Source organism: Lynx canadensis, chromosome E3 (assembly GCF_007474595.2).
Source record: "Lynx canadensis isolate LIC74 chromosome E3, mLynCan4.pri.v2, whole genome shotgun sequence".
Classification (NCBI taxonomy): domain Eukaryota; kingdom Metazoa; phylum Chordata; class Mammalia; order Carnivora; family Felidae; genus Lynx; species Lynx canadensis.
Genome location: NC_044318.1, coordinates 10,161,209 through 10,184,692, shown reverse-complemented (window position 1 = coordinate 10,184,692; position 23,484 = coordinate 10,161,209). Strand labels below are relative to the sequence as shown.

At 46.6% G+C, this 23,484-nt stretch overlaps 2 protein-coding genes across 7 annotated transcripts in view; both read right to left on the bottom strand.

Annotated features, from left to right (window-relative positions):
* The window catches only part of SNX29 (sorting nexin 29), a 501,802-nt gene extending 492,245 nt beyond the window's left edge, over positions 1 to 9,557 (bottom strand). For all 6 annotated transcript variants that reach the window (XR_003965611.1, XR_003965609.1, XM_030300939.1 and 3 more), the window contains exon 1: positions 9,475 to 9,557. Coding sequence is in view for 4 of the 6 variants with exons in the window: in XM_030300939.1 (XP_030156799.1) it covers positions 9,475 to 9,481 (7 nt within the window). In the remaining 2 variants the exon portion in view is untranslated. The remainder of the gene's footprint in view (positions 1 to 9,474) is intronic.
* Positions 9,558 to 13,520: 3,963 nt separating this feature from the next.
* TNFRSF17 (TNF receptor superfamily member 17) lies at positions 13,521 to 16,690 on the bottom strand. The gene is given in 4 exon segments (XM_030301380.1): positions 13,521 to 14,035; positions 16,087 to 16,218; positions 16,574 to 16,672; positions 16,675 to 16,690. Coding segments are annotated over 4 exon segments (528 nt in total). The 3' UTR covers positions 13,521 to 13,754.
* Between the last annotated feature and the right edge of the window lie 6,794 nt (positions 16,691 to 23,484).

The window sequence follows — 23,484 nt, the reverse complement described above, 5'->3', positions numbered from 1 at the left end:
AGCTCAACAGTTGGTCGAGTCAGGGCTCTGGGGTTGGGTTCTGTGGCTCCCCAAGTGGCTGCCTTAAATGGAGAAGACACAGCGAGCCAGGACACGGCAGCAGCCCCACGCGGGGGTAACGGGTGGAGTGAAGCAGCCGTTCTGTCTGCTCAGCATTTGCGCACGAAGGGATAAAACAGACTCCATTCTTCCCCAAAGTCCAGGCGCTAGCTCCCTGTACTGTGGGGTAAAGTGGCACAGCTGGGCCAGGACAAAAGGACAGAGTGTCGTCACCACACAATGGAAAGGGGCAGGCTCTACTTCAAGGCAGAGAGATGGCCTCAGGCCATCTAAGTGGCCTTGTGATGTCTAAGACCAAAGACTAAGTCAACAGCATATTCATCAACAGGCAAAGAATTCACTCTAGAGCAGGGCTCAGCAAACATCTTCCGTAAAGAACAGATGGCGAATATTTTAGGCTTTGCAAGCCATAAGGTCTCTCTGTCACGGCCACTCAATTCTGCCACCGGACAGCGAAAGCAGTTGTTATCGAGAGTCAATGAACGGATGTGCTTGTGTTCCAATAAAACTTTATTAACGTTAACACAGGTGCCCGGCACAGTTTGCCAGTCTCTGCTTACAAAAAAACACTATAATGGCACTGTGCAAGCACTCTGAAGGGAAAATGAATCTTCCCTCACGGCTGGAGAAATGCAAATTATAAACCTACCAAATTAGCTGCCACATGTTGCCATTATATAACTACTCAATTCACCAAGGAACACTGAGGATGCAATTCTCCACTGCCGGTAAAGTGTGGGGAAGCAGGCACACACAGCACTCACTGCCAACAACGTATGGCGGCAGTAGGTTCTGAAGAGCAAGGGGGAAGTCCACACAAAAAGTTAACAAAACATCCAAATACCTTCCTGACACCCTGGAAACTAAGCTAAAGAGGAGGAAGAGGGGAAATGAGAAAAGGAAGAAGTGACTATTTCACCAGTTCCTCTATGTTCCAAATACTAAGGAACTACAGGTCCATCGCTTCCTTTAACTTGCATCTTCTGATGAGGGAATTAAGAGTCAGAGAAGTTCCAGAACATGCTCAGGTCCTTCGACAGGGAGTTCAATCCAGGACTGAGTCCCAACTTTATCCCACTAGGCCACAGTAACAGCCCAAGCACAGCATCAGGGGCACTCAGACTCCTCCCGGGGTATTCTGGAACGGGGGTCAGCAAACACAGCAAATCCAGCTGCTGCCTGTTCTTCTAAATAAAGTTTTATTGGAACACAGCCACATCCTTTCACTTATTGATTGCCTCTGCTGCTTTTATACTCCAACAGGGATGAGTAGTTGGGATGGAGACCAGATGGCCCACAAAGCAGAAAATATTTATTATCTGGGTCTTTACAGAAAACGCTTGCCAATTCTATCCTTGAACATCATAAATGGAATTTACTCTCTTTTCCTACAATGGTACATCCATTTGGTGGAACGTTATGCAGCCTTTTGAAAAAACGGTGACAGGAAGACACATGGATAAATGCTATAATGTAAGTGGAAACACTAATTCAGATGTAGACTCAAGGCAATTATGTAAAATGCATATGCACTGAGCAGAGACAGAAGTGCAATAACTAAAAATCTAAATATCCTAATGTTCTTGGAAGGTATGTCTATAGGGATATTCCATGTATTCACAATCATCTTTAAAGTCATTCGGGGTTTTTTGCTTTTTTATTTTTTATGTATTTATTTTTTAAGATGAGGGAGAAAAGAGCAGATCCTAAAACACGCAGACAGGCAAGGAAAAATAAGATGCGATGGACAAGGTTCCCTCCAAGTAAAGCCTGCAGGGAGCACAGCCCAGCAGGGCGCTGCAGGGACGACGGGCAAAGCACCAGAGCCAGACCCCTGGAGGGCTCCCAGAGAGGCAAGCAGAAGTCAGGGCCCAGGAAGAGTCCTCACTCCCCCGAAGGCTTCCGACTGCTACCGCCCACGCCCCAAATTGATGTTCCTCCACCCTCCCCACCTCAGTGAGAGGCAAGGCTTACCCCCCTTCAGCTGCTCAGGAGCAAAACTCAGGAGCAACCCTTCCCCTCCCTCAGGTCTCTGCTCACAACCCACCTTCCTCACAGCCCTCTCCCGTCAGTTCCTCCTCTATCCAGACAACAAGTAGTCAGATGCCACCCTCGGGCTCTGGACTGGGCGTGCGACCCAGACCCGGCCAACAGGAGCCACAGCGATGGGTTCCGGGATGACCACATAGCCTGCCAGACTGCTGTGAGTCAGCCCCAGGACTTCTGCGGGAGCAACTGGGAAAGAGGCCCACCCTCTGCTTGGGTGTTGCTACACGGTAGGCTGTGACCGGAGAGCTGCGGGCAGGCATCTTGCCTCCACGGGGTAGACAGAGGCTGCTGGAGGAGAAGCCAACCAAGAGGAAAGTGGAGTTTCGAAACAGACAGAAAGGTCGTCCTGATGATGCTCTCAGCACCAGAATGCAACTGGGCCTGAGGACAGTCCTATCCCTAGACCTCTCCATTGCAAGATGTTTTAAACTCCAGCTTTTCCCAGATCAACTTCTGCCACAGGCAACTGAGGAGTCCTGGCTGACATGTCCGTTACTCCCACAAAACCTTTTGGTCCATTCATTCCATGTGCTTCCACAGACACCAACAGTGCAGCCCTCTGCTAAGTGACGGATGAAGCATCAAACTGTCATTCGGTAAATGTCTGCTGAATGTTGAACCCTGAATTTCCAGCCAGGCTCTGTGGCCACCCGAGCCCTCACGCCTTCCAGCAGCCTTTCAAGTTACTGCAACCACTTCAAAAGCAAAAACAATCAAGAACTATACACATTTCCATGTTACAGCTACTTCAGGGAAATCATCCTAAGGACATATCAATCAAAAGGAAAGAACACTACCTTGAACAAAAACGTTCACTGCATCATTATTTATAATAAGAACCAAAAAAAAGAAAGAAAAAGGAAAATAAGCTAAGTTTCCAAAAGTAGAATCAAATATTATGGTTTAAAAATTACGCTACATGTGGGGCACCTGGATGGCTTGGTCAGTTGAGCAGCCGACTTCAGCTCAGGTCATGATCTCGCAGTTTGTGAATTCAAGTCCCGCGTCCGGCCCTGCACTGACAGCTCAGAGCCTGGAGCCTGCTTCAGATTCTGTGTCTCTCTCTCTTCCTCTCTCTCTCTCTCTCTCTCTTTCTCTCTCTCTCTCTCTCTCTCTCTCTCTGCCTTTCCCCTGTTCATGCTCTCTCTCTCTCTCAAAAATAAATTTAAAAACACATGTTTTTAAAAAATTATACTACAAGCAGGTAGATGGATTGATGGATTATGAAGCCTATAAAAGTGATCAATACAAAGATCATGTAGCAATGTGGCAAAGCTTTACCCAAAAATGTTAAGGGTAAAAGCAAAATGCAAATTTCTAGAGTAATGGTAAAATTACTTCAGCTCTTATCAGTGTTTCTCAACCCTTTATTCGTTACTTTCCCCCTTCAGATCTCGTTCAGACATTTTTTTAATCATCCCTCCATGAAATTTCAATACCGCAAATACAGTGTATATCTGTTTACATACTGCATACATATCTGTGTTTTCCACATAACATTAAAATTTCTTTCTCTCTCGAAAACCACTTTTCACCCCCATTGAGACAAGATGGCAGCGGGATGGAAGGCGCTTTATCCTTTATCTAGAATCATGTCTACATTTGCCAGAATTCAGAGAAGGCCACAGATTCTTAGATTTTACTTCCCATATTTTAAGAACTCTAAGAACTTAATTTCCTATTGGTTACAACAAGGAAGCAGGAGAGGTGATGTCAATGGGTTTTAGTCCATTGCCACTTACTAGCACAGGACATGGTCAAATATTTGCTGACGGTAGAACACTTACTTCTTGCAATCTGCCATACAGATCAACCCAATGCCTTCATTAGAGGGGAAAAAAGTTGATATCATCACTTTTTCTTTGAATGAAAACCACACACATTCTTTTTTTCCATTCACTCGCTTCAGCTGATTCTTCATCCCAAACACAAGCTACTGCTGAAAATAACCCAGTCAATGCCAAAGAGAAAACCATGAGCCTCAACATTCCAGAAAAACAAGATAAAGCTGCCAAAATGTACATAAACATCAGGCAAGAAACAGCAGCAAATGACCCACGAAGCCCCAAACTTGGACACATGTGACCTCTCTAGGTTTAGCTTTCCCCACCCTTGAAACGGGGTTTTTAGCGTCTTAACTAACTTAAAGATCCTTGACAGACTAATTACTGATGGAAATGAGCATCAAGGTCCTTCAAACAGTCTTACCAAAAAAAAAAAGCTTGAGAATCATGACTTTCTGGTCCTTCAAGTTCTACTTTCTAAATAAGAGCAGAAGAATTATCTGGCAATCATAATTCCTTAGCTCTCGAAGGCTGGTCATCAAGTAAGTATTCCTACCTACTGGATTCTTTAAAGAGAAACAAATAAATCATGACCAGCTATTAACCTCCGACAACCACCCACATGTAGCAGGCATCCTTCCTACTGGCTATGTTACATAGCCACACATATACGAATCCACAAACATTGTTTCATACACATGGTTTAATGTGCATTAAGGTATATATTTTAGTATATTTCTGCACTCTGCTTCTTTTTAGAGAACGTTAATGTTGAGATATAGCCACAGTGATATGTATAAATCCATTTTATTCCTTTTAACATCTTTGAGGTTTTCCATCACGTGACCATACCACATATATGTCTCATCTACCCTGTTAATGGTCATCAGAGTTGTTCGGCCTCACGACACCCATTTATCTTGTGTATGCATTACCTAGGCATTCCACTTCCTGGTTATTTGCACTTAATGCATTTGGCCTTGAAACCAGCTGACCTCTGACTCAAACGTTTTCAACTACAAAATACAGAAGACTCTAATTGCCAATTTACAGGAAATACAAGAGACTGAGAAACATGTCAAACCACACCAAAAGGATGCAATCAGCAAAATCCCACAAAGACATGAACTATTTCCTTCATCAAAAATTGCAAGGGGTAAAAACAGACAGATGAAACGGCAACCTATTAGTTTAAAAAAAAAAAAAGATAAAAAAAATTTTAATGTTTATTTATTTTTGAGAGAGAGAGACAGAGAGAGACAGAGCAGGAGTAGGGGAGGGGCAGAGAGAGATGCAGACACAGAATCCAAAGCAAGGTCCAGGCTGTGAACTGTCAGCACAGAGCCCAACACGGGGCTTGAACTCACCAACTGTGAGATCGTGACCTGAGCTAAAGTCAGATGCTTAACCGACTGAGCCACCCAGGCACCCCTAAAAAAAAGATTTTTTGCTTCAAAGGACAATATCAAGAAAGTTAAAACACACACACACACAAAATGGGAGACATTTTTATAAATAATACATCTAAGGGACTTGTACCCAGAAACTATACAGGATTCTTACGGGTCAACAATAAAAACAACCCAATTTAAAAATGGACAAAGGAATCTGAGCAGACATTTCTCGAAAGAAGATACACACAAACAGCCAATAAGCTCATGAAAATATGCTCAACATCATTGATCATTAGGGAAATGCAAATCAAAACCACAAAAAGGCACCGCTTCACACCCACTCAGAATGGCTATAATCAAAAGGCTGTTGGCAAAGGTGTGAAGAAACCAGAACCTTCATGCAGCGGAAGTGGGAATGGAAAATGGTGCAGCTGCTTTGGAAAACTGTCTGACCGTTCCTCAGACGGGGCAGGCAATTCTACTCTTAGATATCGACCCGAGAGAAATAAAAAGATATGCTCACACAAAAACTTGTACGTGAATGTTCCCAGCAGCATTATTCCTAAAGGGGCCAAAAAGTGGAAACAAGTCAAATGTCCATCAGCTGAAGACTGGCTAAACAAAACAGAACAATGAGATGTTATTCAAACACAAAATGGAATGAACCTGAGTTCCATGCTACACTGTGGCAAAGTTTAGAAGGATACTTTTAGTGAAAACAGCCAGACACAAAAGGCTACGTATTGTATGACTCAATCTATATGAAATATTGGCAATAGGTAAATCCATAGGTAGAGTAGATTAGTGGTTGCTTGGGGCTAAGGGGAACGAGAATGAGGAACCACAGTTAAGAGGTACAGCATTCCTTTCTGGACTGATGAAAATGTTCTAAATCCGATTATGCTGATGCAGGCACAACTCTGTGAATATACCAAACACTAAAAAGATAGCAATTAAACTAAAAAAGAGAGAGAGAGAGATTTGAAGACTTAAAAAACACAACAATCTGCATTGTTTAAACCTTGTTTAGATCCTGAGTCTTAAAAAAAAAAAAAACTCTAAAATTATAAGCCAATCATGGAAATTTGAATCTTGAATATCTGCTGTTAATGAATTACTGCTAATTTCTTACAGGTATGATAATGAAATTGAGCTATATATATATTTTTTAAAAGAGTCCCAATATGTTAGAGATACACATTAAAATAGTAACAGATGAAAGGATCCGGTCAGTGTCTGGGATTTGCTTCAAAATAAACTGGGGACAGAAGTAAGAAATAGATAGGTACAAAGGGGAAGTGATCATGAGATGGTAAGTGCTCATTAGACTATTCTCTCCACGTTAGAGATGTTTGAAATTTTCTATTAAAAAAAAAGGACAGCGGGAAGAGAAGACATACTTCCATGCAACATTATTTTATGGTGCCCAATCATCAACCCCAAGGGTGAGAAAACCTTGTTTTAACTGTATTCTCAAGAAACGTGAAGGGGGGCGAGGCACCTGGGTGGCTCAGTTGGTTAAGGGTCCTACTTTGGCTCAGGTCACCATCTCACAGTTCATGGGTTCAAGCCCCGCATCGGGCTCTGTGCTGACAGCTCAGAGCCTGGAGCCTCCTTCGGATTGTGTCTCGCTTTGTCTCTCCCCCGCTCGTGCTCTGTCTCTCCCTCTCAAACATTAAAAAAAATTAAAAAATAAACATTAAAAAAAATTAAAAAATAAAAAAAAAGAAACGTGAAGGGGTAATTGGAGAATGGGGGTCAAAAGTTACAGAAGTCCGGTTATAAGATATGTACGCATTAGACATGTCAAGCACAACATGTCAACACAGCTGTACGATATCTAGGAAAAGAGCTACGACAGGAAATCCTAAGAGCTCTAATCGCAAAGAGAAAAATGGTCTTATTTTCTTATTGTATCCAAAGAAGATGGATGTTAGCTGAACCCATCAAGGTAATCATTTCACGATAAATGGCAATCACGCTGCTCGCCCTAAACTTACAGTGATGTATGTCAATTATTTGCCAATAAAACTAGGGGAAAGAAAAAAATTGAAAATACCTCGGACTTCCCTTCTGCCCTCAGCAACCATTTTTTCTGCCTCAATTACAATCTTTCCAAAAGAAGGCTGTCATCCATCCTGAACACTTCTTCCTTAAAAAGCCATCTGTTGGTTTCCTTTTGTAATGATTTTTTTTAATAAATTTTAAAACGTCCTTATCTTTGGTATTAAGTTGGCTTTTGAAGGCTACATTGATCAATTTCCCTTGGCTTGTCAATTTCATGGGCACCTGGGATCAAGGCCCGAGAATGGTCCAGAATTTGAGGCACAGTCTCCTTGGTTATATTAAAAGCAAGAGGTTTTCAAGGCGTACTTAGCCCCAGCCCTTGTCTCAGAGCTGGGTCAGAAAATCACCCCACCTGAAGCTCGGCTGGGTCCTTACCTCCACAACAACCGCACTAAGTTCCCATCTACACACCACACGAAGCACAGTACCAATAACCCGGTAGAGTTATTTAGTCATCGCAACATGACTAGGTGACAGGTACTATTATCTACCCCACTTTGCTGGGACTTCCAGAATGGCCAAATCACACAGCTTTTTATAGCAGAGTCAGGATTTGAACTCAGGCTGTCTAGCTCCATCCAGGGCCCGCACTTACACCAGGGTGTATTATCTCCTGGGTGGAAACCAGCTCATCACATCTTTGCTGCAGGATCACTGACATTCAGAGGCCAGAAACTTTAATTAGGCCAAAAATCATTTGCTCTGACAACAGAAGCTGGCCTATCTCCCAGGAAACCCCCTTCCCAGCTCCCTCACCAGGACCAACAATTTCACACATCTTGCTCTGAAAGGCAAAACAAAAGGCGCATGTCTTGTAAAAAAAAAAAAAAAAAAAGTGACCCATGGAGATAACTCAAACGTTAACAACTAAGAGAGACACATCCTCACCTCTTTGCCCCCATCCCCCAAACTCCAGAAATGCCTGGGTGAAAGGCTAGGGCTACGGGCGGGGGTGGGGGGGGGGGGGATGCAGGGACACTTCAGAGGCAATCCCACAGTTCAGAGGAAAACAGGCAGGGAGAGGGTAGGCGGATCCTCCTAAGAAAATGCAGATCCCAGTCAGGGCGGGCTGAGAGGCTTCCCGGAGTCACTCTGAACGTCCACCACCACTCAGGAATGACTTAGCACCAAAACACCGACAGACCGCTTCAGAGAAGGGCTGAGAACATGCGTCCAAGTCTAGAGACTAAACTTCAGAAACACCGAGGACGAGCTGTCCACACCCACCTCCCTCCCACTCCCGGCCTCCCCACCAAAACCACACCCCTCCCTGCGGGCGGGAGGGGGGTGGGCTGGGACCTGCGACGCGTTGGTCCCCAGATGGGTTCGGTGTGGAACCAGAAGGGAAGGGGGTGCAGGACAGGGCCAAGGAGACCTCAAAGGAGCTAGGAAAAGAAGTGAAAGGGGCGGGAGTATGAGACAAATAATAATAATAATAATAATAATAATAACCAAAATGTAAGAAGCAAGGGCCAGTAGGGAAACTAAGCGAGTAACTGGGAACCACTGGGGACTGGGACAGCAAAGCACCGGGGCACAGGGCGCAAGGGAATGGGAGGCGCGGGGAAGACAAAGAGGCTGGAGCACTCACAGTCCTCTGGGGACCGACAGCCACGGGGGCTCGGGGCTCAGGAGCCAGCAAGCTAAAAGTGTCTGGAGACGACACCCTCCCTGCCTGTCTGGAGACTGGAGGGACCGCACACACGGGGCCTGGGAAGCGGGAATGATGAGGGAGCAGAGGGCCCTGGAGCTGAAGCTGGGACTGGGGGCGTCCAGGAGTTAGGAGGGACTGAGACCCGGGGGACTGAGGACGGGGAGAGTGGTGACTGGGCACGGGGGTCGGAGCGCTGGGAGAGACTGGAGGTCTGGAGACAGGTGTCCAGGAGCGGGCTAAGTGGTGGACGGGAGGCTGGGGGCTGGGAGTGCCTGGGCTCGGGTCGCCAGAGAAGTGCAGGTGACCAGGGTCCAGCCCCCGGGCGTACACAGGGGTCTGCGAGAGACGGGACAGGGGTCGGCCGGCGGGCGGGCGGGACGCGGGGGCTCGGGGGCCGGAGTGTGCAGCTGGAGCGGCGGGAGCCGGGGCGTCCCGGCCGGGTGACAGCGGCGAGGCCGCCACTCACCGCTCATGGTGCTGCTCCCGGGCCGGTGCCTGCGCCGCGCTGCCGCCGCTGCCGCCACTGCCGCCGCCGGGCTCCAGACAGGCCGGGAGACAGCGCGCCGCCCCGCCCGCCCGCCCCGCCCCGGAAGTGGAGCGCCGCCGCCGCCGCCGACCCGCCCACCGACCCGGAAGGTAAACAGGGGAGCCGGCGGGGCGGTGGTGCGGCGGGGGCCGGGACGGGTCAGAGGCGCCCGCAGGGCCACGCGGTGGTGCGAGAGCAACGCTTTTCTCCTGGGCCCACAGCCCCGTCGGGAGACCGTGGCCAGGCCACGAGAAATGGGCCAACACCTTTCCAGAGAGTAATAGGAGCTGAGAAGGGAAATCAAAAAGGGGAATGGGCCAAAGCGTGGGAACGGGGGAGGCGGACGGTTCTGGAGGGCGCCTCTAAGGAGACGACCTTTGAGCCCAGACCGGGATGATGGCTGGGAGACGGTCGGGGAAGATGGCGCAGGAAAAATGTTCCAGAAGGAACGGCAAACGCCACGGCCCTGACTTGACGGGTTGACTGGAGCCAGAGGGTGAGTGAGAAGAGAGTGTTCAAAGAGAGGAGATACGAGAACTGGGTGGAGGGCCCTGAGGGCCGTGCTGAGGGGCCTGGACTCTTCTGTGTTCTGTGTAGCTCTTACGTAGGTAAGGGAACTAGAAGGATTGCAAGAATTGAAGCAGAAGAGTGACACGATCTGAATTAGGTGCTAAAACGATCGCTCTTCCTGGATTGAGAATGAGTTTTAGAGGAACAGGCTGGAAAGAAGGCAGCTGGTTAGGGAGCCATTTCAGTCAGTTGCCCAGCGAGAAATAATATGCCTGGGGCTACGGTGGTGACATTGGAGATGAAGTAGGATGAATGATGTGCCAACACGTGCGCATAATATAAAGCCCAGGTTACTGCCCATTTTACAGATTGGGGAGAAAGGACCCAGAAAGGCTAAAAGGGCATTTTTCCTCTTTGTCCTGCCCTCAACTGGGAGTAACAATGTATTTTACGTCACAACCCAGTACACGCATGCGTGGTTAGAGGAGACGTTTTAACAAAGTTTTGTGGGTAGTGTATTCTCTCCTGTTTTTTTCTTTCTTTCTTTCTTTCTTTCTTTCTTTCTTTCTCTCTCTCTCTCTCTCCCTTTCTTTCTTTCTTTCTTTCTTTCATGCTGAGACCGTTGATTGATCTGCTGATAAATCTTGACCCACAGTTAAGAACACTGAATTGAGGGACCAGACCCCACAGGGAAATGGAGCCGGAATTCCAGCCCACTTCTGTGTGATGCACAGCCGGCTGGTCTTCCTACTACACTGCCTCTCAACACAAAACCTCTGGCCCCTGGGAATTGATCTTTTGGGTTCAACAGAGGTCAAGGGCTCTTTGGAGAAGGTTGCCGGGCAGCATTATTTATGATAGTGGGGGGCACCTGGGTGGCTCAGTCCGGCAAGCATCCGACTCTTGGTTTCAGATCAGGTCATGATCTCACAGTTGCGTAAGTTCGAGCCCCGTATCGGGATCTGCACTGACATTGCAGAGCCTGCTTGGGATTCATTTTCTCTCTCTCTCTCTCTCTCTCTCTCTCTCTCTCTCTCTCTCTCTCTCTCTCTCCCTCCCTCTCCCTCTCCCTCTCCCTCTCCCTCCTTCCCCTGTTTACACTCTCTGTCTCTCTCAAAAATAAATAAACTTAAAAAAGTAATAATATGATAGCGGAAGAGGGGAAAGCACCAAAGCCCAGCTACAGAAGAGCTAAGCAGATCATGGCCCACTTCACAAGGTATCTCTTGGAGTAGTTGAAAATGCTAATTATAAAGTCGGAAACCCAGAGAAAAGCCAACGATAATACATTAAGTAAGAAAAAGCCCACGCAAATTAGTCTGTATGCCATGATTACAAACATGCAAGATATGGCTATGTGTAGGGACTGAGAGAACGTAAAGATGAAAATACTTTAAAAACAAAAAAAAAAAAAAAAAAACCCCACCAGACAAGAGGAGAGAGGGAAATAAGCCACAGGAGACTGTTAAGGATAGAGAACAAACTGAGGGTTGATGGGAGAGAAGTGGGTGGGGGCTGGGTATTATGGAGGGCACGTATGATGAGCACTGAGTTGTTTGTAAATGATGAATCGCTGAATTCTACTCCTGATACCAATATTGCACTGTATGTTAACTACCTAGAATTTAAATAAAAATTTAAAGGAAAAAGAAGGGCACCTGGGTGGCTGAGTCCGTGAAGCATCCAACTTGATTTCGGCTCAGGGCACTGTCACATGATTTGTGAGATTGAGCCCTGTGCCGGGCTCCCTGCTTGGGATTCTCTCTCTCTTCTCCCTCTCTCTGCGCCCCTCCCCTGCTCCCTCTCTCTCGTTCTCTCTCTCTCTCCCTCAAAATAAATAAACTTGTTATTCTGAAGAGTCTGTGTACCTGCATCTACCCCCTGCACACCCCTACCCCTAATTAGGTCCACCTGCCTCTGGAACCTTCAGTAAGGCAATGCACACCTGCTTCATGGAGCTGTTGTGAGCCTAACTTGTTAGACCCCCTCGTAGCACTCTGTGCCTTTTCTTCTTGGCACTTGACGCAGGGTAAGTCATTGACATTGCAGTCTGTGCTTTATGTGTTCTGCCTCCACTCACCCCCTTTAGATACTGTGATTCCTCTTTTCTGAGATTTTAGCCCGGTCCTCAAAGACCAAGAATCAAAAGCTTAAAGTCTACAACTCTTCTTGGCCTTGAAAAACTACTTATTGAAGAGATTGTACTGGGGGGGGGAGGGGAGAAGGAAAAGGGTCTGTGAGAAGGTAGGAGCCACGTTCCGTATATTAAAAGGGAACGTATGCCTGCTCTCAGAGATACTACAACTCAAAGGGACTAATCATTACAGCAGCATAACTGACTCAAAATATTATGAACCAGATAACTTTCATGGAAAAAATATATGTACACGTGTGTATACAACTGGGTGTGTCAGTGTGTTTTCATTCAATCCTTAAGACAATCTTATAAGGAGATACTATTATCATTCCCATTTTACAGATGGGGAAACTGAGGCACAAGTGTGTAAGTCACTTTCTCACAGTCACCCAACATTTATAACTTCTAGCAACAGAGCCAGGATTCAAACCCAGGCAGTCTGGCTCCGAGAGCCAATGCCTTAACCACTGTACTGTATTGTCTCCCGTAGCCCTCAAGAGCTTAGAATGGAACCATTATGGGCCCCAAATGGTAGCCCATATCCCAAACCTGACACAAAAGTCACAATGCCCCAAGAGATCTATGCTCGGTGTACCAGTGAGCATCTTAATGATCAAAGTCAACATTACCAGAAGGCATCACCTGTTGCATAACCTTTCCATAGCACCCCAGGACCTTTATAAACAACCCCGGGAGAGGAATGCTCCCCAGTATGACTAAAATTGTAGCCCGGAAAGATTTCGGGGGAATTCGAATGGACTTCAACTGATATGAAGAGAAAAGAGAAAAAGATCAGGATGTCTGGGTTTAAATCCTGCTCTGCCATTTACTGGTTATGTTAAGTTGCTCTGACTTAACGTCTGTAAAACGTTTTTGCCATCATCTATAACGTGGAGATAATATCATCCACATAACTTTGTGATTTGCTGTATGCATTAAATGAGTTAGTACAGGTAAAGCATACAGAACATTCCTGGCACATTAGGCTAGGTTTTACTTATAACTATTACTACCTGCATTCGGGTTCTGAAAGTGATACCTACTATACCCTTGTCACAGTTTGCAGTTCCACGTTTATTTATACAATTATAATAATGCCTGATGTCTCCATTAAGCTGGAAGCTTACAAGGTCAGGAACCTTGCACTCCTGCCTCACGCACTAAATTATTGTGGTTGACTCTAGGCTCCTCCTACCTACAGGAGTACATAGAACAACCTTGCTTCCCTTTAATAATAAAGAGAAAATTCCAATCTGGCCTTAAATGTATGCGTGCAGGTCTAGGAGAGAAGGTGGCTACCAGAGAAATGTGTGACTATGCGATTTACACACTGCAGGGCTTTTTTTCAGTGAGTGAAGAATTTAATCATGAAACCAAGGAAATTTACGCAGTTAGGCTCCCAACAATGAAGTAGGGAAGTATAGCCAACATAACGATTGGCTGGAATTACAGGACCAAAAAAGCTCTATCGGCAACTGACACATACAATCATCCTAAAGAGATGGGATACATCGCCCTTCTGCCTTCTCACAAAAGATGCTCAAAGCAGCTCGATACCAGGCGACATGGTCAATTATCTGGTAAAAATGGATCTTTCCATCTCTGTGACACTAGCTACCAGGCTATTGCAGTAGTCATTTGTTTTCGTGGTGACGAGAATGGTTGCACCTTCCTCCATAGCCGGGAGTGGAAAGGAATGGTCAGAATCGACCTTGGATTTGTTCTTGACACAGTCTTCACAGGTACATTCTTCGACTGTGTACTCCAGGGCCCTCGAGAGGAGTACTTTCGCTCCAGTCCTGCTTTCGCGGCTCTCGCGTTGGTCAGCCTCTGCCTCGTTCCGGAGAGCCGATCCTGGGGATGCGGAAACAGAACCGTTAACCTGAACTCCCCAGGTGGTTGGCAGGTGGGTCACGACAGTCTCAGCAACACACATTAGGGCTCAAAGCAATGCAGACAGATCTACAAAACAAGTGAGTATGTTTGCACCAGAAGTCACGAACCGACGGGCCACAGTGGGTTTGGAGACAGAGTCTGTTTAGGCCACACAGTGGTTTCAAGTGTTTGCTTACATGTTCTGTTGGCCCACGTTTAGAAATCAAGAGATGTTTTTTACAAGGGGGGGGGGGGGGGCCAGATGGCTGAGTCGGTTGAGTGTCCAAATTCGGCTCAGGCTATGATCTTACGGTTGGTGGGTTCGAGCCCCGCGTCGGGCTCTGGGCTGACAGCTCAGAGCCTGGAGCCTGCTTCCGATTCTGTGTCTCCCCCTATCTCTCTGCCCCTCGCCCGCTCATGTCCTCTCTCTCCCCCCCCTCTCCCCCCCCGCCTCTCTCTCTCCTCCCTCAACAATAAATAAACATTAAAACCGTTTTTAATAAATAAATAATTTCTAAAAGAGTTTAAAAAATTCCAGAGGTGTCACCTGCAAATCTGGGGGATTGGTCTCTTTAAAACAACAACAACAAGGGGCGCCTGGGTGGCGCAGTCGGTTAAGCGTCCGACTTCAGCCAGGTCACGATCTCACGGTCCGTGAGTTCGAGCCCCGCGTCGGGCTCTGGGCTGATGGCTCGGAGCCTGGAGCCTGTTTCAGATTCTGTGTCTCCCTCTCTCTCTGCCCCTCCCCCGTTCATGCTCTGTCTCTCTCTGTCCCAAAAATAAATAAACGTTGAAAAAAAAATTTTTTTTTAAAAAAAAACAACAACAACAATAAAATGTGGCAACTTGGAGCTAACATTCCTCCACGGAAACAAATGGCCAGAGTCAAGAGCACCAGTCTCCTTCAGAAGGGCATCCACGGCTGAAGTCTCCACCTGGCCCACTGCATTCACTGGGTACCCACTTGGCCCTTGGAGGCATTGAGGCCCCACTTGACACATGCAAGGTGACAAGTTACCATATGTTCTAGCACACAAAACCCAGCCTTTGGGCCACACTTCAGAATTCAAAGTAAAGATGCTCTCTTACAGAGCACTTGGTAGCATATCAAATTTTTTTATCATGAATCTTTCATGATCACGTAAGGTAGGAGTTTTCTATTATGTCCCCATTTATATGCCTGTGAAGGCAAGTTTCACTACTTCTCCAAGCTGCCACAGAATAACTCCATCTCCCAAAATGTTCTACTTAAAGTCACTCCCCACCTGTCTCTCAGACCCCGGCGGGAAGGGGGGGGGGGGGGAAATAAAAAATGAATAAATTATGTAAAACAGCCATCCAACTCTCTTCACTGCACTAGGAAGCAATGAGGTGAGTGCTTTACAGGTTATGGACGGAAATAAGTGCATAAGTACATAAGCCAATGGCTGCAAAGTTTTTTGGGGATCAGATCACAGACAAAGGTGCTACAGAAATATTTTTTTCTTAAAAAAGCCCTTAAGTAGAGCATTCATTTCTCTGAGGCCGCTTCTCTACCCGCCTAATAAAGATAATAATCTTTGAAATGACTCCTCAAACAATCTAACGACAACTGGTTATTATTCATTTCTAGCATCGTTTGGGCAGCAAAATGTTCACCCAGCAATAGCACTTAACATTTGTATTAAAAATATGGCCAGGGATCTTGCCAAATACATTTTTCCTGATGGTCCGCAACCTGGCTAGCAGTTTCCGCACATCCAGTCAAGGTGCGAACTTTGGCCAAAGAGCTGGATGTTTGCCAAGAAAACCTTAGTACTTCAAAAGAGTAATTACCAAGGGAAGAATCTGGGGAGGGCTGACATTGTAGGGTACCTCCAGAGAAGATACAAACCACCGAAAAACGCCAAAAGTTCGTTTAACATAACTGTCCTCTAACACACTCAAAAGGACTCTAACCAAATAAAATAACATGAAAAAAGGAAGAGGAACTGAAATTCACAATAGCCAGCTCTTGGAAATAGATTTCAAAGAGGGACCATCAAACCAACCTGTGTTTTTAAATGCGTCCTTTGATGGTTCAGAGCTCATCTTCCTTAGCAAGAACATCAACACGAAAACCGTCAAAGAAACTGTCAAGCTCAGGCCCAGGCAGGTCCAGAGAATTGTATTTGTTCCTTTCACTGCATTAAAACAATATCAGAGAGATAATGAACTGACAACGGGATATCCACATCAAGCAAAGGTGATCTGTCCTCCAATCCCCCTAATTCATCAGCACGGATTTGTAGATTCTAAATAACACTTAATTAGAAGAGTCGGTAAAACCTCTGTTGCTAACAGTGCCGAATAAAACTGAGTTCACTTCTGAATAATTACTTGGCTCCGTGTGGCAGTTAAACGCTCGCCTTGTTTCCTTGCACTTTTTGATTCAGAAGATCTCACCATCTTTCCTGTAACGTTTCTTCTTTGAGTAAAGAGCCGACGTAGAGAAACTCCTTGACATGAATGAATTAATTGTTAAGCGGAACTACTTACTTGCGCTGCAATATCGCTGACATGGTGAGGGAGGGGTATTAAGACATCGAAGGTGACAAGGTTTGCAAACATTAAGCAACTTGTCAAAATATTCATTTGGAAGCACGGCTGAGCCATCCGGAACTGGATCGCAAAAAGAAAAGAAGCAAACCTCAGAACGAACAGCATGGAAGGACAAGTAAAATCTCGTCAAGAAGTCCGCAGCAAACGTTAACGACAAGCAGCTAGGGTGTCGAGGGTGAAAAAGAACTTCACCACGATGACTTAGTTCTTGCGGGGGCTATCTCCCCGTACTGTGGTGAAGGATTTGAATACCAGCTCCAATTCTGGATTCTAAGTTTGAGACCTAGGGGTGGGGCAAGAGGTAGAGTGGAAATACCAAGGACAAACCAGACCTGAAACAGAAACTGCTTATTTATAGAGGAAATGTCTATAAATAAGCCAGGTGACAGTTGCAAGACGCAGGCAAGCCTGAGGCGTCAGGCAGAAAGGTTTGAAAACCGTTTTGGGCCCATCGTTGAAGAGCTGTGCTGTGTGATCGGCCCCAGGGAGATAGATGAGATGAGGTCTGTGCCCCTTAAGAACTTAAAATCTAACTGCTGGGTGGGGGGAATAGAAATCCACTCAACCACGGAGCGTAGTAAAAGCTGATGGCCTGTGAAAAAGGAAAAAGGAGTCAAGCTCGGCTACCACATTTCCGACCCGTGAGAATTCCAGAATTCCGACAGAAACAGGGACGTCTAGGCTAAAAGCGAAGTTGGGAAGAGGGTGAGGGGAAGAAAAGTTTGGGGTATCAGGAGTAAACGCGAGCGGTAGCGGTTAACGTAGCCCACACAATGCTGTCGAAAACTTAGGAAATGCAAATGAGCAGACAGAAAAGTTATCCACAGTCCTAGCATCCAGAAAGAGTCAACGCGTTGATGTACCAGAGAGGTTGCAAAACAGGCCTGCTGCCGTGTCGTTGGATGGGACCGCTGATATAAATCTTTCTGGAAGGGTTTCTGAAGATCGATGATAGATAGGGCGCATTTTCCCTCTTAATCCAAATGCGTTTGCATTTGCTTTTAGCCATACTGAGTAGGATACCCATGGAGAGATATCCGGAGAGGTCAGCCAGAAATTCAGGACTCGATTAAATGCAAGAAAATGACAAACTCCAGATCCAGTACAGTAATTATCTCTGGGGTACAGGGAGGATACAAAAGAGACTCACATTTTTATTAAGCTGAGTGGTGGTTACATTGATAGCTGCTGTGGAATTCTTTTGTTGTATTATTTGTTATTCTTTTTTTTTTAATGTGTTTATTTTGAGAGAGACAGAGACAGAGCGAGTGGGGAAGGGGCAGAGAGAGAGGGGACAAGGGAGAGAATCCAAGCAGGCTCCAAGCGGCCAGCGAAGTGCACCCCCCCACACCCCATGTGGAGCTCGAACCCACGAAACCATGAGATCATGACCTGAGCCTGAACCAAGAGTCAGATGCTTAACCGACTGAGCCACCCAGGTACCCTTATCTTGTTATTCTTAACACCTTTTCATATTTTTTTAAATGGTACATAATAAATATTAAAATAGTGATAATAGGGGCGCCTGGGTGGCTCAGTCGGTTAAGCCTCCCACTTCGGCTTCAGGTCGTGATCTCACAGTTCTTGAGTTCGAGCCCCGCATCGGGCTCTGCGCTGGACAGCTCGGGAGCCTGGTGCCGCTTCAGATTCTGTGTTTCCCTCTCTCTCCTGCCCCTCCCCGTCTCGCACTCTGTCTACTCTCTTTCTCTCAAAAATAAATAAACATTAAAAAAATTAAGATAAATAAAAGAGTGATAACATAAAATGCAGGAATTAAGAACAACCCTTTTTTTTTTTTAAATGAAGGGTTGGAGCCTAAAAGAGAGCGGGAATTCAGATACTGATCAAAACCCCCTATTCCCTGTGGGGTCCAGGCAGTGAGGGAAAACACATGTGACGCCTGGGTGGGCCAAGGACTGACCCAGAAGGTTCCATTCCATCCAGCTCCCGCCAGACAATAAGGCAGACAAAGGTCACAGAACAGCACACACGGAGAAGCTAGGAGGACAAAGATCACCCGCCGTAGGAGCCAAGCAGGAGACTTTCAGAACGAGACGGGCAGTGAGGGTCAAATCCTACAGAAAAGCCGGAGCCTGACACACCAAGGCACGAGGTCACCGGTGTCCTCTGAGGATATCCATGGGCGGAAGTCATATGGTAGTCTTCAACGAGTGGGGAGAAAGGAAGCAGTCAGTGTGGGCGATGCCTCGGGGCGACCAAAGCTGTGATAACTCTGGGGAAGGAAGGCACTGTTGTTTGTGACAGATGGGCTCGCTCAGGGGCCTGACATCAGGTGCAGAGGATGTTCGCTGCCACGTCATTCGTATTCTCGAAAGCCTGTCCGTCGTGGGGGCCTCACAGTGGAATACTACGCCAGCCGTTCCAAAAGAATGCGCTAGATGCGTTCTGATACGAACACTACATCACTGAGTGAAAAAATCCAAGGTTACCGAGCAGGTGTGTAATGCGTTTCTGCTGACAGCAGGGTGGACCAGAGGTAAAATATAGAAGGTATATAGAGGTTATAGACACAAGATACGTCCGGAAAGATACCCAGAAAACTGATCGCAATTACTGACAAGAGACAGGAAGTACAGGCTGGGAAAAAGACTTCGCTTGTCGTTGAAAAATCGTTGGTACTGTTTGAATCATTCTTTTGGAAGAATCATTCTTTAAATAAGAATCGCTTTTTTAAAGGATGGTGTCTTAGTTCATTCAGGCCGCTCTGTGCAGAATACTACAGAATACAGTTCTGTTACGGAAAACAGAAATGCAGTTCTCACAGATTTCAGAACCTGGTGAGAGCCCGCTTCCTGAACCTAGGGAGAATCCCAGAGTTCAGGCAGAAATAGGGAAATCTAAGGGAAAAGCTAAACTGGCCACAATCCTCCAGCACGGAAGAAGCAGAGATTTCTCTAGAGTCTCTTTTACACGGACACTAATCAGGGGTGCCTGGGTGACTCAGTCGATTAAGCATCTGACTCTTAGTTTCGGCTCAGGTCATGATCTCACAGTTCGTGAGTTCCAGCCCCGCATCGGGCTCTGTGTTGGGCAGTGCAGAGCCTGCTTGGAATTCTGTCTCTCTCCCTCTCTCTCTCGGCCTGTCCCCCACTCTCTCTCTGTCTCAAATAAATAAACTTACCCCACCTCCCAGTACCATCACATTAATGATTAGGTTTCAACATGAATGGGGGGCCGGGGGAGGGGAGACACAAACATTCAGTCTGTAGAGGAGGGGCTTTTGGAAGAGGAAAGAAGGTAGAGCAAAAGGCATGAACAGCCTGGACCAAGGGGAAAGGGATAAAGATTAAAGATGTCAGAGAGACCCCTGATGGGCAGCATCTGGGCCACCGTGAGTCCTGAAAGCCAAAAGCACCAAGGGAAGCATCTCCCAGCCCCCACTGGGCTCCCACTGAGCAGGGAAGGCCTGCACAGGTTGTTCTTAACCACCTGTGAGCCTCTCGGCTTCGCTTTGAGAAGCCCAGGGACAGCTCCACCCACAGAGAGATCTGGCAGACCCTTCCTGGCGGGCCACCAAGCTTCTCCGATGTGCAGGCTGGGCTCCTGGGAACCAGGGCCAAGAGGCTCATCTTGTGTCACCCTTTGTCCTTAGAACATGTTTCTCTCTCCCAGTCATTCCAAGCTTGAACAGAGAGAGCACCAAGGCGGTGGGTCAGCCCGGAAAGGGTTTTGATGAAAACCTGCTGAGACTCCCCAGGACGCGCACCACCCCCCCTCACTCCGCTTCCCCAAGGCTGCTGTGCAGTGTGTCCAGCTCTGCCTTTGATCCTGTGGGGGGAAGCCTGTGATCCTTCCAATAAACTCCCCTTGCGGCTTGGGTTCGCCAGAGTCAGTTTGGGTTGGCGGCTAGCAATCTAAAACTAAAATAAAATCTTTAGCCACATTAACCGATTTTTAGCTGATCGCTCCACTCATGTCTGAAATGACAACAGACACAGACGGGGGAAGGCGTGCCCTCTCCTTTGCTCTTCAAGAGGGGAGCGACTAGTTAATTCTGACATCTCGGGGTCAGTTGGTCCACCTGCAGGGACAGGTAAGGAGATGGGGAAACAGAGACTAGGAGGAAACAGAGATGAGTGTGCAAAAGAGGTTGGGAGATGTCATACTAGTCAGGACACAGTGAAATCACATAAAATCACATAAAAACTCAAAAAGGAATTTATCGGCGTCCAGCTGAGAAATCCAGAGGTAGAATCGGCTCTAGTAGCTTGAGTTTTGTCTTAGCATCTGGTTTCTCTCTGTCACTTGGTTCAGCAATGCCATCTTCTGGGTCTTGCCTCAATTCTTGGGCCCTCACCTCATGGTCACAACAAAGCTGCAGCACCTCCAGACCTCACGCCTCCTATTCCTGCCAAACCCTCTCCAGGGTCATCTCATCTGCTTCTCTGTGAGTGGGTTTTTTTTTTAATGTTTAAAATGTTTAATATTTATTTTTGAGAGAGAGAGAGAGGAGAGAGAGAATCTCGAGCAGGCACTACGTTATCAGAGCAGAGTCCGATATAGGGCTGAAACCCACCAACCGTGAAATCATGACCTGAGCCGAAACCAAGAGCTGGATGCTTAACCGACCGAGCCACCCAGGTGCCCTTGTTTCCATGGTTTTAAATGTGTTAACTTCCGAATCTACAAATGCAACAACTTGCCCCTGAAATCCAGACCCATCTACTAACTGACTACTTGATATCTCTACTTCCAAGTATAAGAAGAACCTCAAACTTTATTGAAGAGCATTGGGATTTGCGACAAGGGAGAGAGTGCACGCTTGCCTTACCAAACCTACCTGGTCATGGAATCCCTTTTTCAAGGACCACCTATGAACATTTCGGAATATATGTTTTCATGGAACACAATTTGAGAAAAATGAGTCCAGATTAGCTCCACGATTCCCCCCAGGTCTCAAAGACTGTGACGTAGGGACTTAGCGGACTAACATTTAAAATAAGGATTTTTAAAGTTTCACGATAGAGTTTGTTGATGTGATAACGTCACCAAAAGACTGCTGGGTCTGACCTCACTCTACACAGGAGGAAAATACAGAAAAAAAAAAAAAACAAAAACAACAAACCAGAAGGAAAACCAACCTCCCAAGTCAGCCCCAAGCTTCTGTGGTTCCTTACAGCTCTGAAAAAGCAGAGACGCTCCCTCAAACTTGAAAAGCCATTAGCACTCTCTGCAAGGAGAACTCCATCCAACCAGAAGATTCTTCTCCCTATATTATTAAACTATGATCAAGTTTGCACAGCAGAACACTTTGAACTTTAGCTCTTTTTTTTTTTAACACTTCTTTATTTTGAGAGAGAGGCGGGGAGAGAGTGTGAGCAGGGGAGGGACAGAGAGAGAGGGAGACACAGAATCCGAGGCAGGCTCCGGGCTCTGACCTGTCAGCACAGAGCCCGACGCGGGGCTTGAACTCACGAGCCATGAGATCATGACTTGAGCCGAAGTTTGACGCTTAACCGGACTGGGCCACCCAGGTGCCCCTTGACCTTTAGCTCTCAACTTCAAACCAAAAGTACACAATTCTTCCAGGGACTTTAGTAGATTTTTCACTTGGAGAGAAAAATCTAAACCTGAATTAGGGTTCTCCAGAGAACACCACCAACAGGATGTGTGTGTGTGTGTGTGTGTGGGTGTATAAACAACATATACATAAATATATACACAGAGACAGAGAGACTTATAAGAAATTGACTTACAATTAGTGAGGCTTCTAAGTTTCTAAGATCTACAGCTGTCCAGCTAGAGACCCAGGAGAATCAACAGTGTTGGTATAAATTCCAGTCTAAGAACTGGCAGGCTTGAAACCAAGAAAAGCCAAGAGAGATAGATAGATATTTCAAGGAATTGGCTTACACAGTTTGGGGGGCTGGCAAGTCCGAAATCCACAGGACAGGCGAGCAGGCTGAAAATTCACGGAAGACTCAAAGTCTTGAGTCAAAAATCCCAGAGGCCAAGCCAGGCAGTCTGAAAACCCAAGCAGAGTTTCTAGGTTGCAGGCTTGAAGCCACATTCTTTCCTTGGGAAACTTCAGTCCTTGTGGTTGAGGCCCTTCAAATGATTATATATGAGGCCCACCCACATTATGGAGGGTGATCTGCTTCCTTCAAAGTGTGCTGATTTAAACATTAGTCATACCTTAAAAACAACTTCACAGCAGGCATCTGGTGGCTCAGCGATTAAGCATCTGACTTCCCCGCTCGGGTCGTGATCTCGCAGCTCGTGGGTTCAAGCCCCACGTGGGGCTCTGTGCTGACGGCTCAAAGGCTGTAGCCTGCTTCAGATTCTGTGTCTCCCTCTCTCTCTGCTCCTCCCCCACACGTGCTCTGTCTCTCTCTCTCCCAAAAATAAATACACAAACTTAAAAAAAAAAAAACTACCCTCACACAACACCTAGACAGTCACACTCTGGTGATCATTAGAGCTGTTACACAATATATACTTCTTTCTTCTGAGTACAAGGCCAGACTGTACGTCCCATACCCCTGTTTGAAGTTACACGTGCATGTGTTACTTCCTTTGATTAAGGGAATGTAAACAGAAGAGACGGATTCATCGCATGGATTCATCACATGCCCTTCCCTCTGCCACACAGAATGGCAAGGCCCCGATGGGCCCAAAATGTGTTTTGTAGGATCTCTAGCCACCAGGGTGATGGTATCTGGAGGTGGAGACTTGGGAAGCGGTTAAGTTTAGATGAGTCTCGAGGAGGAGGCACCTCGTGATGGGATTAGTGCCCCTAGAAGAAGAGATACCAGAGAACGTTCTCTCAAGCAGGTCTCACACCCCCGGAAGGACGCAGGTGAAAAGGCGGCCAGCTACAAGCCAGA